Source organism: Hermetia illucens, chromosome 3 (assembly GCF_905115235.1).
Source record: "Hermetia illucens chromosome 3, iHerIll2.2.curated.20191125, whole genome shotgun sequence".
Lineage (NCBI taxonomy): Eukaryota > Metazoa > Arthropoda > Insecta > Diptera > Stratiomyidae > Hermetia > Hermetia illucens.
The window spans coordinates 4,506,547-4,525,932 of NC_051851.1; the positions used below are offsets into that span (position 1 = coordinate 4,506,547).

At 42.5% G+C, this 19,386-nt stretch overlaps 1 protein-coding gene across 2 annotated transcripts in view; it reads right to left on the reverse strand.

Moving 5' to 3' along the window:
- Positions 1 to 3,899: 3,899 nt before the first annotated feature.
- The window catches only part of LOC119650671, a 45,346-nt gene continuing 29,859 nt past the window's right edge, over positions 3,900 to 19,386 (reverse strand). For both annotated transcript variants that reach the window (XM_038053622.1, XM_038053623.1), the window contains exons 2-3: positions 12,741 to 13,000; positions 3,900 to 7,140 (exon numbers count right to left, since the gene is read on the reverse strand). In XM_038053622.1, coding sequence (XP_037909550.1) covers positions 5,129 to 7,140; positions 12,741 to 12,951 — 2,223 coding nt within the window. In that variant the 5' untranslated portion in view covers positions 12,952 to 13,000 and the 3' untranslated portion in view covers positions 3,900 to 5,128. The remainder of the gene's footprint in view (positions 7,141 to 12,740; positions 13,001 to 19,386) is intronic.

Sequence of the window (19,386 nt, forward strand, 5' to 3'; positions counted from 1 at the left end):
ATTATATGTAAAAGGATTCACAGACCAAACTTCGTGACGATTGGTTGAGCTACTTCCGAGTAAATCGGGTGTGACAGACAGACAGATGGACAGACATTGAATCGATTCTAATAAGTTTTTGTTTCACACACAACCTTAAAAAACTGTGTGGATATCCCGTACTCAATAATGGAGTGAACAGGAGACATAAGTGATTGCAAGCTTCTTCTGAAAGCAACGTTGACGGGTGGAATTGTGAATAAAACGCAATCCCTCCCTCTTTCTGGAAGAGTTATTCTAATCATGCAATTTATCATTTATCAAGTGTTTCTTCCATTCTCACATATTCACATACAGCCTCACCGGATAAATTTGTCTAATTAGCTCGGCAAGTGGATATCAGCACTGGGGATGGAGCTTGCTGTGGTGTCACCTGCCTTGATGGTCGACATACAGTGTATTTAATGTTTCTTGATTTGGAGATCACTCTCTTCCCTCTTCTAAAATTCTGGCTAGACTTTCGTATCACATAAAAGTATCGTCTTCATAGATGCAGACCAGGACATGACAAAGGAAAGCGTATCCTGAAAATCGTGCCTCTACAAAACATAAAGCGGAATGCATAAAGAAGCACGTGAGGTTGCATTCCGTTGCGAATTTTCCCTCCCCTTCTCGTCCTGGCACTAGCTTCGACTGCTCCGCATAATTGAGCTAGCTGATTTCTTTTGTCTATTTCAACATTTTAGTTTGATTTCACATGTGCCGAATTTATGACGCATTATTTTGATAAACGGCTTGAGAGACGAAGCACCAAAGGACGCCACCCGCCATTCCGGATTAGGTACCAAAGAGGCAAACGAGTGCTTCTCGATGGATGCTTCTTTTGAACTGCATATAGATGCTGGTTCGTTTGAGTCTTTAAAATTTGCCGCTTTGTTTTTGGTTTCCTTGATGATGATGATTTTATCCTGTTGTTGACAATTGTCAACTTTGGTCTTTTGACCATCTCCAGACAACATGTTCATTACAATATTGCGGGAGGTGCCAATACCGGATCAACCCTACCGCTATCCCACGTGATAAAATTCTTCGAGCTTATTTTTGGTAAGCATCACCATAAACTGACCTTCATTCTGAAATTCTTCTTTCTATGCCGACGCTAGCGTACACCAAGGAGGATGGGCGTACACTATAGAAACAACTCGTGGTATCCTATACATTGATATGCACCAACAAGGTTTGTTTGTGGAAACGGTTTGAGTATGAAACAAAGGTCACGTGCAACTCGGTCTGCAGTTAAATCCAAAAGATGAGCTATGACACGACTCCATGCGAAATGTTTCTAATCTTCATCACAGCACTCCCCTACGAGGTATTCGACGAAGCCTATTTTAGTACTATAGTCAAGTATTAACGAAGAATAAGGCTTTGGTCAAAGAAGATGATATGAAACTTAGGTACTAAGCGGTGCGATGGCCGAAATGGCTTTGGCGTCAGTTCACGATCTCGACATCATGCCCCAGGTTCGAATCCCGTCTATAGTCATGGGTGATTATGGTTGTCTAAAAAACGTCAGTATAATACAAACAAGTCGGAAAACCGGAAGCTTCACGCTTCAGGTATAAAAGGTTTTGTGTTTCCCTATGTGAGGAGCATAACGTAGTTCTCCATTGGCTGGTAGCATTGACCCGAGATATTTAAATAGTTCAGTTCTGGGCAGGTTACCACCATTGCCAGAACTCAGCGATTTAAATATCTGCCCCTCCAGGGAGAATTAGATTCTTCTTGAATGGAATTTTAATATTTCACTCGAATTTCAATTATTCTCGTTAATTATGACGTCAGCATCTTATTTGTATGGCTTAGGATGCTGTTAATTAGCACGAAATTGATAAGTTTGAACTTCTATAACTTTGACACTAATAGTTGGATTTTCATGGAACTTCGCATGTGTATGCACGAGACTGTCCTCTATGCCGGTGCAATTTGGTACACCTAGGATGAGCTTAAGGGGAGTGTTTTAGTCAATTTCTAAAAGTTGACAATGTACTATTAGTAAATTTTTTGAGCAGATACCGGAATGGGGCATCTCTCGAAGATTAGATTTCACATAAGTGTTTTACACAAAGCCTTAAAAAGGGCTGCAGATAAATAGATTCTTCATAAATGTGACTTTAATATTCCACGCGAATGTCAATTATTCCGGGTAATTATGACGTCAGCATCTGATTTGCATGGCTTTGGAAGCAGTAAACTCGCGCGAAATTGCTAAGTTTGAACTGCTATAACTTTGGCGTTAATTACCTGATTTCCATGGAATTTAGCACATATATACAAAATATTGTCCCCTATGCTGGTACAAAATTCGGAAGTCCTAGGATGAATCTAAGGGGGGTTTTTCAGTAAATTTCTAAAAAGTAGTAATATACTATTAGTAAGTTTATTTGAGCAGATATCGGAATGGGACATATTTTGAGGCCTAGATTTCATCTAAGCGCACCACCCCGATTTTTTTCGGATTTTTGGGTTGAGTAGTTTCCGAAAATGAGTCCTGTCTCACTTCAAATGCGTGCATTTTGACTCTTTACTCACGCACTTTGCAATTTATGCCAAAACTAAGATCAGTTTCGGAAAGTACAAATCGAGACCTTTCATTTGATACCCTACACAACTATATCCGGTGAAAAAAATTTTTGAATCCCCCCTTTGCATGTATGGGGAGCCCCCCTTTAAACTCCACCTAAATTTATGCCACTCGCTGTATGCGTGGGATTTCATAGTTCCCATCTGTCCACCAAATTTCCTTCGGATCGGTTTAGCCGTTTTGGAGAAAAATGCGTGTGACAGACAGACAGACAGACAGACAAACAGACAGACAGACATTGAATCGATTTTAATAAGGTTTTGTTTTACACAAAACCTTAAAAAAGATGTATTGTTATTCTAAACTGAAATAAAGATACATTTTCTATCATATAAACTTTATATTTGTCAAGGCTTCTATATAGTCACAACGAGCAATATACGGAGTGCGCTCACTGTATGGGCATATAAATTAAACATTACCAAACCTTTGACGGAACACACATATATACGTATGTTTCTGAATTGAAACTACTGCAGCTAAAGAAAAAAGTATCTCAGCAGAGAGGCCGTTCCAGCAAAGAAATCCTTTTTTTTGATAAACTCAAAATCATGTCACTAAAGAGGGTTTCAGTTTCAGTCTATGTCTGCCTTTGATAGACGAACAGCAACTCAATTATTTTCAAAACGGATTAATCTTATGCCAGTTCAAAACCTTAAAACCCATTTTCAATTTGCATAACACTAGAACGCATCCGCCCCTAGATTCAATCAGCAACTAAACTAATTGTTACTTACTGTGCAGATTGTATCTTATCGTCATCATCAACGGCGCAACAACCGGTATCCAGTCTAGGTTTGCCTTAATAAGGAACTCCAGACACCCAGGTTTTGCGCTGAGGTCCACCAATTCGATATCCCTGAAAGCTGTCTGGCGTCCTGACCTATGCCATCGCTCCATCTAAGGCAGGGTCGGCCTTGTCTTCTTTTCCTGCCATAGATATTGCCCTTATAGACTTTCTGGGCTGGATCATCCTCATCCATACGGATTAAGTGACCCGGCCACCGCAACCTGTTGAGCCAGATTTTATTCATAACCAGACGGGCGTGGCATCGCTCCATTAGTTAATGAAATATTATTTAAAATCTTTGTAAACAAGTTACCAACTGCAAAAATCATAAACAACACCGATCATAATGGCAACTACGTTAATTACGATTTCAATTGTAATCATGGCCTGTAACTATGATTACAATTATGATTTTATCCAACTATGGATTCAAGTGCTTCATGGGTCGGGTTCAATTATCTTTGAGCAATTAAAAACGCACACATCATACTTTTCACCTCTGTATTTAAATTTTTCTAAAAGCAATAAAAAATTGACATAAGACTTCTAAACAATTATCATCTCTTATTTCTCTTATTCGTTTCTTGTATATAATAACTAAATTCTAAAACAATTATATAAGTATATAGTTGCGATTTCTGTTGTTGCTTGTTGTGTGGTTTTACTTTGCTTACAAATCGTATCTTGTATTATATACTGGAATACATATTTTCCGCCCTCCGGTCGCGGTCTTCAGTTATGTTAGTTAAGTAGATTAAACCATTTTGCGTGTAAAATAAAAGAGGGAATCAAAAAATATAAAAAAATAAGTATATATATAGAATGTATGTATAATAAAAGCATTTGTTTATGACATAATAAGACGCGCATTAAAATTACAAAAAAAAAATATATAAAGACGAAATCACTTTAAAAATTAGGCATGACGCGGAATAAAATCATTTTTTTTTTCTCTTGTTTTGCTCTTTCGCGAAAACGACGAACGAAAAAATCTAAAATTACCAAGGAAACTATTTATGACAACGTTTCTATGTTCTCCTTTCAACTCATAATGATTTTCGTTTTCTCCTTTTCTGTATAACATGACACTTAATATAATAACTAATATATTTTTTATATTTTTCATTTAATATAATAGAATCGATTATATTTTGCCATTTGCATTAATAATATATTGTTTTCCCTTTATATAAATGTAATAATGTATAAGAGAGTAGCACAACAGATTCGTGTGCGTTATGTTTCACCTTAATAAGTTTTGTGTTGCGCACCGGGGCTTATAGGAGCGGTTGTCCTTGACTTAGCGCTGCTCAAAGTTGGCTTGTTCTTCGATACTGGGGTAAATGCCGGGGGAGCCTGCTTAATTGAGCCCCCGATTTCTCAAGACTCCCAGCTGGACCGTTCCGAAGTTGCACTAACCAAAACGAGTTAGCGCAGACAACGTGTAAGAAAACTGAGCCCCGACCCCCATACCAACAATATCAGTCATTCCGAAGGGGTTGCAAACAAGGACTTGGTATCTAGTCTCTAACAGATAAGCATCTGCCTCTCTTTACTTTTTCCACTGATGACTCCTAATCCGCCCCCCTCAATGCAAATCACCACAAACCCAGGACAAGAACATTCGCTCGAATAAGCCCCAGACAGCATTTCCCGCCGTAATGTATAGTTTCCCTTAAATTTCCTTAATTCATCTTAATCGCTTAAATGTGAATCTATTCGCTATCATTTATTCCGGCACGTTTCTCCTCCTCAAGCATGGCATCAAGCTCATCAGTCAAATTTGCTAACATATTACCGATATCATTTAGGACATTTGTAGAATCATTTGTGGCATTCGGTACATTACCACCTGCTCCAGCTGGAGCCGCCTGTGCAGGAGCCACTGCATTTGGCAAAATAATAGTCGCCGCCTGGTCATCAACCAGTTCCGAATGATGATATCGAACCTCCATGTTAAGTGGAGCGGATATCTTGCCTGGCGTACCACCACCACCACCGTTTGGAGTGTTTGAGGCCAAGATCGTGGGCGATAGGGTGGCTGGCGATGGAGGACTGTGCTTATCGCATTTCTTGAAAGAATGAAACGATTGTGACATATTAGCTACCGTGTTTGTGGATGATGATGACGATGACGATGATAGGGACAGTGATGACGAGATCTCTTGGCGATTGAGTAGGCGTTGTTTGATGGTTCCTGTGTTCTCATTAGCAAATGGAATGGTATCGATCGAGTCAATGCTGGAGTTTGATTTGCTATCGTGCGTTCTATCACAATGGATTTCAGCAGTTGTTTGATGCGTTTGTACGTTGTAGTTAACATAGATGGGCTGCTGGTGAGGTGCAGCCGCGACTGTGGATGATGTTCCAGCGGCAGGAATGTACTGTGTCGGATGCTGGTTGCGTGCTTGATTATTCGCTAGTTGATCGTAGTGTAAATATTTATAGTTGCATGGTTGTGCTTCCTGTAGATTATTGCTTTTCATGTTTCGAATGCTACACTGGCGTCGAGGCGGTTCCGGAGCTTGTTTTTTGCTAGCCAGTGGACTAAACGTCGATCCGTAATGTGGATTGGCAAGCATTATTGGACTATTGTCGGGCTGCAGATACTCACCCGAGTGTGGCGTATGAATAATTATTGTCGAAGGGCTGGCCCTGTCAGCCAAGCGGCTCCTTGAACTACTTCGCTGTCGCGGCAACGTTCCACCCCCACCCTGGCCGTCACCCATGTCTATTGCAATTTCATTCGTTGGCGTTATGTCACCATCATCATAGGAACGTCTCCACTGCAAATTGCCAATGGGGTTGTAGGGCAAGCTGGTTGCATTCAAGCAAATCGACTTGCTCATGGCTTGCGGTGGCTGTTGGGGAGGGCCGTAATAATAGGAATCCGTTGAATAATGGCTAAAAGTCAGATTACCCCGAACATTTCGTTCGCTTATATCTTCTAATGATTCCAAGCTCTTTCCTCGTAGTTGTCGCATCTGCTGGTGTGGATTCCATTTACCGCTAATGATATCCTTAACACGCTTTATGGCCAACAAGATCTTTTTCTGATGTCCTAACTTAACAATTCCGATATCTTCGAGGTCCTCCCATATGACTTGTGTGACATCACGCACAGTTTTATAATTTTGATCAAGTAAAGGCTGAATGTATTCTTCAAGGCGTAACAACCGCAACCATTCCTCTATTGATCCTGGCACAAAATGTGGCAAGCGATCTGGCAGTCGTAGGTTATCAATGTGTTGTTTGATTCGTTCTCGATGCTGAGGATTCTTAATACCAATTGCAGTCAAGTCTTCAGGTGTCATGCGAGAAATTGTGGCTAAATCATATCCGGCGTCAATAAAAAGGGTTGCATAATTTTCGAATTTAATGTCCATCAACCAATCCATAACAATGTCATTTTCCCCGCGTTGGCTTATTCTATCCACGCTGCCGATAGAACAGGAACTAACGCTGCATCGTGGACTGGATAGGGGCCCACGTGTTGATGCTCCACCCCCGGTTATGTATGACGATGCTCGGCCTGAATCAAGACTAGCGGTCGAATGGCGTGATCCCGACCCCGCCGACCCAGATGAACTGCCCGGACTATCACGACCCGGAGATTGCGTTAAATCAATGCCTTGATCTTCTTGCAGTGCTAGTTGTTGGTGGTAGTAGACGGCCGCTTTATGGGTCAGTAGAGGCTCGCCGGGAGGGAAAGTTGGAAATGTAAAGGCTGTGGAATCAGAAAAAGAAAAACTCTAGCTGTATCAATGAATGAATGAAAAGTTACATAGTTCGAATGATCTGATGCTATCCATGAAATCTACCAGGGGTACAAGCTTAAATCCGTTGTTTGCTCACAGATAGCGTCAGTGAGCGTATCAATGTAGAAACATGATAAAAATACGTTTTTAGGTTCTACCCATTTATTCAAATTCGAGAAAAACAATTAAGTTACAGACACCGAAAAGGTCGAGAGAAAGAGCGTCTAAAAGAGTCGGATGGCGTCGAATTTATATTCTTGCCGATCCATATAGTGACGTTACTTTGTTGAGCATATCAGCTGTTGAAAGGCGTTGCCATGTTGGTGCTGTCATGTCATTACCATGTCGCTACACTGCTCCCTCCTGAGTAGTTTTGACGGTTAACGACTGGAAAACTACGTATCGAATATTAATCGCCTCTCACTCGCTGGTTTCGCTCTTGGTCCTACATACGTTTTGGGAGCCAAACTTATTGGTCGTTGGGCTGCTTCCGTTGGATCAGATGTTACTTCGAAATAGGCAGGTTTTAGTCGCTCGACGCTGATATTTGTTGCTTTGCCCTGAATTCCGATTTTAAAAACGTTGCCGGAAAGTCTTTCTAACACCTTATATGGTCCTTCGTACGGATGCTCTAGCGGCTTCTTCACTCGATCAATCCACACGAACACGTGTGAGCATGTAGAAAGATCCTTGTGGACGAACACCTTCCCTCTATCATGTTGAGAGATTGGCGTTGCACGAACTTGCGTCATATGGTGACGAAATTTCTCAACGAAAAATTTCGGATCGGGAGGCATTTCCTCGTCAAGAAAGAACTCTCCAGGAATGCGAATCGTTGTCTCATACATTAGCTCAGCAGCGGTTGCGCCAATATCCTCCTTAACGCTTGTACGAAGACCGAGCAAAACCGTTGGCAACACTTCGACCCATTCACGGTTGTTGTGGCACATAATAGCTGCTTTCATCGATCGGTGCCATCCCTCAATCAATCCGTTAGAAGCAGGATGGTATGCAGTGGTTCGAATCTTTTTGCAACCCACTAAGTGCGTCAGCGACTGGAAGATCAAGGATTCGAACTGGGATCCTTGGTCCGATGTTAATATAGTAGGTGCTCCAAATCGTCAAATCCAGTGTGTGTAGAATGCGTCTGCGATAACATCTGCCGTAATTGATCGTATCGGAACCGCTTCAGGCCATCTCGTAAATCTATCGATCATAGTCAATACATACAAGTGACCTTGTGATTGCGTTAGCGGTCCGACAATATCGATATGTACGTGACTGAATCTCGTGTCCGGCATATCGATTTGGCCATGCGATGGTTTTGCATGTCGTCCAATCTTACTTCGTTGACACGCTAGACATGTTCGTGCCCACTCGAGAATGTCCTTGGACATACTAGGCCAGAAATATTTTCGGCAAATCAGCTTCTTCGTGATGCGTCTGCTTGGATGAGATAGTCGGTGAGCAATCTCAAATATTCTCCTCCTGAGAAGTATTGGGATATACGGCCGTATTTGGGAAGTTGACACGTCGCAGTACAACATTGTATCCTTGTCGTCAACTCGCAACTTTTTCAAATCCAAGGTCGTTTCAGAACGCAGTAGATGTTGCGAGTTCCTCATCGTTTCGTTGCGCTGTAGCTAATTCTTCGGGCGTTATGGCAACCGGCAATGTAACAGCACTAATTCGGGACAAGGCGTCTGCTGTAACGTTTTCCTCGCCAGTGACGTATATGATATTGGTCGAGAATTGGCCGATATAGTCCATGCCGTGGACTAGCTTTATCGGCTTTCTGTTGGAAGGCAAACGTTATCGGCTTATGATCGCTTTTGATTAATAACGGACGACCTTCGACCATGTAGCGAAAAAACTTGACTGCACTGTAGATTGCTTGGAGTTCTCGATCGTAAGTGCTGTACCTACGTTGCTGTACGAACTTCTTCGAAAAGAAACCGAGCGGTTCCCAAACATCGTTGTTCCACTGTTCGAGAACTGCTCCCATAGCCGTGTCCGATGCGTCTGATTTGATGGCCAATGGTGCATTCTCAATGGGATGTCGTAGTAACGCAGCGTTGGCAATTTGCTGTTTGCACTTTTCAAATGAGACATCTGCTCGTGGATTCCATTCGATTTTGCGTTTATCCCGTTTCCTTGCACCAATGAGATACTCGTGGAGAGGTGCTTGAATTTCGGCTGCATTCTGCAACGATTTTCTATAGAAATTAACAGCTCCTAGAAATCGTCGCAAATCGGCAATTGTTGATGGTTTTCCGAAATTCAAAATGGTTTCCACTCGTCCTGGAAGGGGCTTGATGCCATTTTCGCTCACCAAATATCCTAAATATTCGGCAGAAGATGTTCCAAAGCTGCATTTATCGACATTGATGGATAATCCGTATTCACGGAGCCGATTAAATATCGTCAATAAGTGTTTCCGATGCTCCTCGTTCGATTTAGAAGCGATAAGAATGTCACCGATGTATGCATAGCAAAAGTCCAATCCGCGGAGTGCATGATCAATGTACCGCTGGAAAGTTTGTGCGGCATTGCGAAGACCGAACGTCATTACTCGGAACTCAAAAAGCCCAAAAGGAGTAATGACAACTGTTTTGGGAATGTCCTCGGGTGCTACGGGAATCTGGTGGTATGCTCTTGTCAGATCAATCGTGGAAAATACCTTGCATCCACTCAGTTTGTGCGCAAAGTCACTAATGTGAGCGATGGGGTACTTATCTGGGACGGTGATAGCGTTCAAACGCCGATAATCTCCACATGGTCTCCATTGTCCGTTTTTCTTCCGTACCAAGTGTAACGGGCTCGCCCATGGGCTACTCGATGGTTGGCAAACTCCCTGTTGTAGCATGTAGTCAAATTCGGCCTTTGGTTCGCGCAGTTTTTCGGGCGTTAATCGTCTGGGTCGGTCAAAAACAGGCGGTCCTTTAGTCAGGATATGGTGGTAGATATCATGAGCCATCACCTTCACTCCGTCAGATGGAATTGTGATGTCGACAAAATCTCTCAGAATGTCATGATAACTTTCGCTAGACTTCAGCGTTGTCATACCACAAAGTTATGGTGTCGGTGAGCTTTGCGATGCAGGATAAGTTGGTCTTTTCGTCGATTATTTTCCTCCTGCGTAGGTCCACTAATAAGCCATAATGGTGCAGAAAATCGACACCGATTATTGGTTGTCGAACATCCGCTAAAACGAACCTCCAGGTAAACGGTCGTCGTAAGCCGAGGTCGAGCGTTATGATGCGATGTCCACATGTTTTGATCGGCGTATTATTGGCGGCATAAAGCTGAAATTTCATTGGCGTGTGCTGATTTTTGTCTTTAGGCAAAACTGAAATATCAGCACCGGTATCCACCAGTAAATGCATGCCGCTTTTCCGATCGAGTACTAATAATCGGCTGGGTTTACTGTGAGAGAGGTCGTCCTCGACCGCCGAAATTCGGGACGACAAATTTAGTTTTCCGAAGTCGCGGAATTATTTTGCCACTTACATGGCGGTCGGCAATTACGCGCTTGTTTCCCAAACCGTTGATGAAAGAAGTAAAACCCTCGATTCCGTGAACCTGATCTTTGCCTTCTGGTGCTCCGTTGTTTGGATCGGGACCGGTTGCGTGTCGTGATTTCCAGTCGGTCAATTCGGCTCAATATTTGCTCCAAGACATCATTTTCCGTGGATGCCTTCTGAACGGTGGAAATGCAAGGCAGTTGTTGCATCTCGATCATTAAATCCGCCATTTTCGCCAATTTATCGACGTCTGCTTCGTTAGAAATCGCTAACACCATTCGAATATTTTCGGGCAATTGCTCAAGTAGCAACGATCTTAGCATGGCGTCAGTTACCTGCTCTCCGCCAGTGTTTCGCAAGTCCTGCAGGTAATGCGATGGTCTCTTTCCTTCCAAATTCTTCCCTTGGAAAAGTCGTCGCAGCTTGGATTCGGCGGACTCTGCAAATGCTGCCAATATCCTCTCCTTCACGGCTTCGTACTTATTTGTTGCCGGAGGATTGCGTGCTATCGAGATCACATGCGGAAGGATTTCCGGCTCGGCAAATTGTATCACGTACTTAAATCTTGTTTCGTCCGACGTGATGTGATTAGTGTGGAACGCAGCCTCTACCTGCTCAAACCAAAATGCCGGGTCGGGTCGATAAAATGACGGAAATTTTTGTATGCGTGCCGCTTCCACGAATACGCCTGCTGGTCGATTAGCTATCGGCGGCAGGAAATCACTCTGAAGGGATGTTTTCGGCGTCTCTGGCGATTTGGATACGGTGGCCATTTTGAAACTCGCGCTTGATGTCGATTGAACGTATAGAAATTTAAGATCACTGCACTTTTTATTTTAACTCTAGTCGTCGGGGTCAACAATGTAGAAACATGAAAAAGTATGTTTTTAAGGTTCTACCCATTTATTCAACAAGCACCGAGAAGGTCGAGAGAAAGAGTGTGTAAAAGAGTCGGATGGCGTCGAATTTATATCCTCGCCGATCCATATAGTGACGTTACTTTGTTGAGCATATCAGCTGTTGAAAGGCGTTGCCATGTTGGTGCTGTCATGTCATTACCATGTCGCTACAATCAAGCTGCTATGAGCACACCATATTTTTTTAGTACGACATTTGTCAACAATTGTCAGTCCATATCATCAGCAATTTCATGCAAAAACATATTTTTTCTCTTCAATAATCATAGCCAGTTTTGTTCCCGGAAAAGACCATTTGCGGGGAGCTCAACTTTTTTTGCTTCAATTTGGAGAAATCAGCCGCTGAACTGCATTGAATTGTTGTGGAGACCTACGGTGACAACGCTCTATCGGAAGCAACGTGCCGAGACTGGTTTCGTCGGTTCAAAGATGATGATTTCAATCTGGGCGACAAGGAGCATAAAAATCGGCTCAGGAAAGTTAAGGACCACGAATTGGAAGCGCTTCTGGTCGAGGACGATACTCAAATGCAGAAAATGATGACCGTCAACCAGCGACATTTCTTGCAAGACCAAATCGCTTCGGACGGAGGACGACGCTGTGCGTGTGGTGGGATCAGCGGGGTATTCTCTACTATGAACTGTTGATTACCATTGTTAACACCAACAACTCATAAAATTGCATCATGCTCTGAATGAAAAACGGCCGGAATATCAGCAAAGACATGAAAAGCTGATTTCCCTTCTTGATAATACTCCGTCGCATACGTCGTACTTAGAAAGGCTCAACTGGGAGATACTACCCCACCTCGTTTATTCACCAGACCTGGCCCCATCTGACTATCACCCATTTTCATCGATGGGCCACTCGCTCGCTGAGCAGCACTTCGATTCTTAAGCAAACGTCCGAAAATGGCTTGATGAGTGGTTTGCCTCGAAAGATCAACAACTTTATCGGGATGGTATCCATAAATTACCCGAGAGATGGCAAAAATGTGTAGATAGCAAGGGCCAGTATTTTGAATAAAGTTTTTTTTTGGTTCCTATAAAAAAAATGTGGTTTTCTTGCAAAAAAAAAACACCGGATTTAAGCTTGTACACCTAGTATGTGCTTTTAAAATTCACTCACCATATTCCGTGCTATCATCCTTCATTGATAACGCAGCCGGGCTATCTCTTGGCTGTGAAAAACCTCCGTCTTCTAATGACGAATACCCGGCCGAGCCAAAACTACTACCCGAATGACGATGAATTTCTGGTACAGCTGGTGGCGTAACACGTTTCGGTTGTGAATTTTTCGTGGGCCGAGACATAGCCGTACCAACGGTCAATTTTCGCATCTTATTTTGACGGCAACGTCGTCGATTCCATTCAACAAACTTCTTCTTGCTAATTGAAGAGAAAATGAAAATTTAGATTGGAACATTGCGGAAAATTGATTAATCAAAAATCTTTTTGTTGCTGCCACTGCTTAGAATAAGTATTTTTTGCGACCACTGATTTGGGTATTGCGGAATCAATTTGTACATCGAATTTAAGACAATTTGAAAAGCGTTTAAATAGTACTTGAGAGACAAAGTTTCCACCCCCACAAATATGACTCTAGCGCCGAAATTTGTAAAAAAAAAATGTGAGTACATGAAGAAAGGAAGCAACATTCAACGAAGGATAAACTGCAGGAGGAATATAGTTCTTTAGGAGCCAACATATCGACAACTGGTGTTATTTGTGATCGACGTATCAACGAACGTCTCAAATCTACAATTTACCGCAATATCGTCCGTCCTGTCGCTCCCTATGGTTCTGAGTGTTAGCCGACTATAAAAAACAATGAATGGCGTCTTGCGGTGATGGAGACGAAGATGTTACGTTAGACTAGTGGCCTGACACGTTTTGATCACATCCGAAGTCCACCGATCGTAGAAAAATTGCGAGAGGCCTCTTCGATGGTATGGCAATGCAATTCGTGATAACGAGAATTCACTTGCCAAGAACATCGAAGTCGATGGTAAACCAGGCCAAAACAACGGTGGATGGAGATTTAAAAGCCTCGAGATTGCACCCAGATCAGGCATTCGATAGAGCCAAATGGCGAAACCGATCATGACGAGCCGGCCCCGCTTGTGAACGGGACAAAGGCTGAAGAAAAATAAGAAGATATCGATTGCTGATGGAAACGGAAGAGCTCTTGAACTGCATTTCCTTGTATAGGCGTACATGAATAGTATGGATTGTTGCGTCAACGATTATTATTATTAAAGAAGGACTAAAGAAAATAACACGCTACCCCGTTGGAAAACAGTATGCTCAAAGTTAAGACGGTTACGAATAGTAAAATCACCAAAGGAAGAAACAAGGAAACAAAGGACTAGGCCCTCTCAGCTCTGCTCATTAAACCGACGAAAAGTAAGATATTTGTGGTAATTTTCAGCGAGATCCGCTATAAGATTGAGCCCGAAGACAGTAGAGCAGAAGTGTTTTCCATATGGAAAACGAAGTGGAAATTAACAAGAGAACGTTCTGCGAGACGATCAAAGGGTCACTGAGAGAGAAGGCTCTGGTTTTTAGTCTAGAGTCTAGTCTTGAAATCCGAGAACTTGCCTGTCTAAAAAAAAAAAGATTGAAATGAAGGTACCATCGAGTGTGAATGTCCAGAGGTAATCGATTCCTGGATAAGTATCAGCACAGTGCATTCTCGAGATAAAAAACCTACTGTGATGGAAGTTACTAAGGAATAAGCGAAGAAATTCTTTAATAGCGGGAAAATTGGATGAGTAGAATATAGGATACGAATACGGATAGCCACCAAGTGACACAAATGTTTAAATTATTGACATTCATCTATATTCTGCCAGAAATCTAGCAGGACAATATGCCATAGATGCGGTCAGGTAGGTCACAAAACGAAAGCTTGCAACGAAAAATAGAATCGCGTTCTTTACAGGGATCGTGGTGCGTATGGTGAGAGCGTTGTCCACAGTGTGATCGAGGCGCTTTTCGGTCTTCAGGGCGGAACTGAGATGGGCTAGAACGTGGCTAGCATGATGCGAATCTTATAAATTAACTTGTACCGGAGTGCAACCGCTCACCTTGCAATGGCAGTTTCGGTGTGAACAGAGCCCGGCTTCATGGCATATCGACCTATCGTTCTTGCCCAAGGCCATTTAGGGATAGCGTTTTTAGCATTTATATAATACCAAACGGGAGATGAAGCACTTGCCATACAGGCTTGATACTCTGAAGGACGCCGTTTGGGTACGAAGGGGTAGATCTGGTGTTTACCATGAAAGAGCTTTAATAGGTACTTCTCACTATGGAAAATAAGAAGGCGGCAGGTGCTGATGGTACCCAAGTAAAAGCATATAAATTGCTACTCCACCGCCTAAACTCGGGGTAATTGAAGCTTGCGCTGTGTATGCTTGACATGTCTGGGAAAGTGCTCGAAGAACCTATTAGGACTAGACTGCTGGGGGACTTAGAGCAGGGAGATCATCGAATTGCGGCACACATCCGCCAACTTCTAGGAGTAGTGCTCGTTGTATTATGGGGGGGGCAAAAATGCTAGGCACACTAGAAAATGCATTTCACGTACCGAACTATTGCTTTCAAATGTTGGGAGATTACCTGAGAGACTACTTTCTGCTACATGAGACGCTAGAGGGCCAGAGGAACATGAAGATCACGTTAGGGAGCCATCCTAGGGATATCTTGAACGCTTCCTACAATAGTCTGTTAAAACTCGACATGCTAGAAGGATTGGTTATACGGATAATGTCGTGGCATTTGCTGCCTGTTCAACAGACGCGGATCAGACTTGGCATATTGATGCAACAATATAGTTTCAGTCTTGCGCTGGGAAAAAAAACCGAAAACCAAAATGAAAATCCCTGCGTCTCATATCGATCGGTGAGTTGGATATACATTCATAAGTAATGGTTAAGAAATTTGGGTTGACGCTCAGACCCAACCGGATTCGAGCAAATCAGAACAGTAGTGCAGGTTGCAGCGTCTTGAAACTAAGTCGGCTAGTGACGAATGTTGCGGGCCAAACATCAACCAGACGACGTCTGCGAAGAATTGATGTCCTTGACAAGAAAGTGTATCATAAATACTTTGATCAAGTGCCGAGACGGGCAGCTTAGTAGGTGGCATCTGCTTATCGCATTGTCTCAGAACATGGTTGTGATGATCATTGCGGGATTGATTTCCATTGCCCTCCTTATTAGAGCGCGTAAAACCATCTACACGTGCCGGAGTGGTGGTTACTAGCAAGGAAGGGCCGCGTACATCCACAAGTCTCAACTCTTTTGGCAAAATGAATCAAGAGACAGATCGACAATTTGTATCCGTGGCTGAATCGAAAGCATGGTGAGATGATTATCCCTTTACTGAGCTTCAATCTTTCCTGCACAAGTCTGGCAAGGCACGTTCCCTGGAATGTAGTGGTGGACGATGCCGATCACACGCTTTTCTCGTATGGATGGTGGGATGCGATTCTTTGGTAAGGGCAAAGGGATTCTAGAACTAATAATTCCTTTTTTCCCCTCTCCTCTCATTGGTAAAAGAAAATCTCGGACTTGAAGAGTCCCTAAACCGGAAAAGTGAGAGGGTTAGCCCGCAGTAAAGTGCTAAAGACTTCTTTACCGCTGACACGAACGCGTTTAGTTACTAGTCTGAAAGTGTATCGTTGAAGGAGTCCAAAAAGCACATCCCCTTACTCTAAATTAAAAAAAAAAAAAAAAAACCAAGATGATCCTTCTATTAATAAAACGTTGGAGATCTAAAATGGAGAATCGAAAAGCACCTCCCACAATTAAGGGTTGTCATGCGAACCACATCACACAAAGTGGTCCTTCAGGCGGAGGAACCTCTCCACAATATTGATAACCACGTGATAAGACACGAGAAGCTTAACATTGGCTTACAGGAAGCAGCGAAAGTACGTCTGAGGTTAGCATATGAGATAACAGAAAGAAGACAGTTCTCAGCGGCGCAGTCGCGCTCACAAGCGTAAAAGGTACACCATAACATATTCATCAAGAGACCACTGTAAATCGACAAAGCACTCAGGCTTGCACTTGAATGGTAGTGTAGAGGGCCAAAAACTGCTGGCTCATTATATCACCAGGTTCCTCGGACTGAAGACACAGTAGGCTGCCTGGCAAAAACTGGAGGCAACTAAACAGTTTAAGGTGCCACCGGTGGCGTTCATTCAAAACCATCACCCTCGAACAGGCCTGGCCTGTACGACAAGCGGATGGACACTTTCGCCCATTTCGAATATACCAAACTGGCTAAGGAAGGCTGCATTATCTTTTCAGTGATTCATAGGCAGTGTTCTGTTGGACCTAAACTTTATCGCCTGTTAAGTGCACCCAAGAAACCTGGGTTGCATGGAAACCATGTGGAGCAAATATTCATTTGGTTGCGCCAAATTGGTTTCACGATCAAAGCAAGGAAATGGGTCTTGGGAAAATCTGCGGTCACATGCCTCTAATTTTAGATCAGCCAGCTCTGAAAAACAGGCTTCCCAAAATCAAAGTATACCAACGAACTCCACAGGAATCCATAGTAGACAATATCGTGATAGTGAAGCAAATTGTGAACATTATCTTGATTTTTGACTTTTCGGTTTCGCTACATCTTTCAAACGATTAACGATTAACAGGCTATTTACGTACTCCGGCTCGTATACGTTTTGATAGTCAAAAATCAAGTTTTTTCCTTGCTTCACCACGGCAAAATTTTCCCAAACGTGATGTAACGAGCCTGAAATCCAAATTGTCTTTTAAAAACGATTGAATAGATCCAAATGAAATGAATGTTTACAAGACCTACAGCTGATATTCGACGATTTTACAGCATCAAACCCTTGATTTCTTTGACGTGGTTCTTATTGGTAGACGTTGAAGGACGATCAGAACGACCCTTCATCATCAACGCTACAATTTTTCAACTAGGGAAAGGGGAGACGTCTTCCTTCCATCCACATAGCCTCTCTATCTTCTCGGGGTAGATTTGAAAATTTAAACTTTACCTTGACGATATAAAAAATGCCACTTGGAGGGCTCATAACTTTTTAGAGGAAGGAGACAGCTACAAGTTTTAGTTGGGGTTCAAGAGGGGAGAGTAGATGGGGTTGCAAAATCAACAAAAATATAATCGTAAATTTCCACTTACTACGTCTATGATGACAGAATAGTGTTATAGAAAAATACTAAATTGTCTTGTCGAAACACACCCCCTCGAAATTTTATCATGCCAAGTGAAAACTATCGGAAAATAGGATCAAGAATTGAATGAATGAATGAATAATAAGCGTATTCATAAGCGAACATATGCGAATTTCGCTCTCTAATTAGAGAGTTCAATCAAGAGATGTAAAACAGGCTACAGCAAGTGAAAGCTTGCATAAAAATAGAGGCCTAATTCGATTGAGAACTACGAAAAACACGCTCCTAGGTACGAGCCAAGGAAAATCTGAATAGATTGAATACGGGGCATTAACAAAACCTACAAAGAAAGTGTAAGCAAATGAACGACGAGTATGTATGCATTCAGAGTTGTAGAAAGGATGACGACATGATCCAAGTTTCGAACTGCTCCATGTTGAGATGTAGCGTGTAACTTGATAGGGAAAATGGGACAAATAAACTTCTTATGTTCTAATTATGTTTCTCCGCATCATCTTTGTATAGCGTAAACAAGCATGTAAATGTAGCGAAAACGTATTGTTTAAAGTTATGATTAGTTTTCGGGTTTTTGCAAATTAGGTTGAATTACGGAGCGAAGACCTTTAAAAGTGAAACTAAAGCAAGGCGATACGGTGACCTGGACATTATGGAAAGGAGGATTATATGTAGTATTATTTGTAATTTGTAAGTTATCATAACCACTTTGCTGTGATGGGGCTGCCTGTAGTAGATCATTACCGCACTAAGAATATGGAAGCGATGGACTTTGATTCTCCAACAACTTGTTAGCACTGATGATGGTTCCCGAAATATCGGTATTATACCATCATCAGTGCTAACAACTTGTTAGCACTGATGAAGGGAACAAGTGGTTCCCGAAATATCGGTATTTGCAAGAATAAATACCCACACCAACGAAAAAGAAACAACAAGTTTTTATTTCAATTCATTCAATTAATTAATCGTTGGAAACACCGCATAATTTCACTCTATTTGATTTGATCACTTCAGTTGGTCTCAGGACTGTGAACGTAGAGTGTGCGCCAAAGTAACACCCCTTTGGCGATAGAATCTCGAAATCCTTTGAGAGGGCTTTGCCTTATAGCCTGATGCAAAAACGGTTTGGTATACGCTGGAATTCGCTTTTATGCCAGATTTACAGAACTGAATGTCGGTACTCTCATGCTAAGAAACTTCCCACCAGACCATTTCGCTAGTGGGTAGTGGCAGCATTTTCTCCTTCGCTTCGTAACAGTATATTCTATCGTTTTGTTTATTAGAATATAGCGATCTTTAACGAAAACATTTGAGGAGTGCAGCACATCGAGTGAACTGCATTTCTTTCAGTTGAAGATCGCTTGTATGGGCCAAGCCGAAGATCTATTCCGGCTGGTAGCCGTTCCTGATGACGTAGAGGATTGCGGCGAATACGCTCATATTCAGCCATCCTACACAACAGAGGTCCCTCTTGTAGCCTGTCTTTTACGTCAGTTGTTTCTATGTACCTCGCTAATGTACGAAACACGAATCGTTCGGTCACCGGTAGTTGCTTTAACAACCTACAGGTCTCTTTCAGGTTGC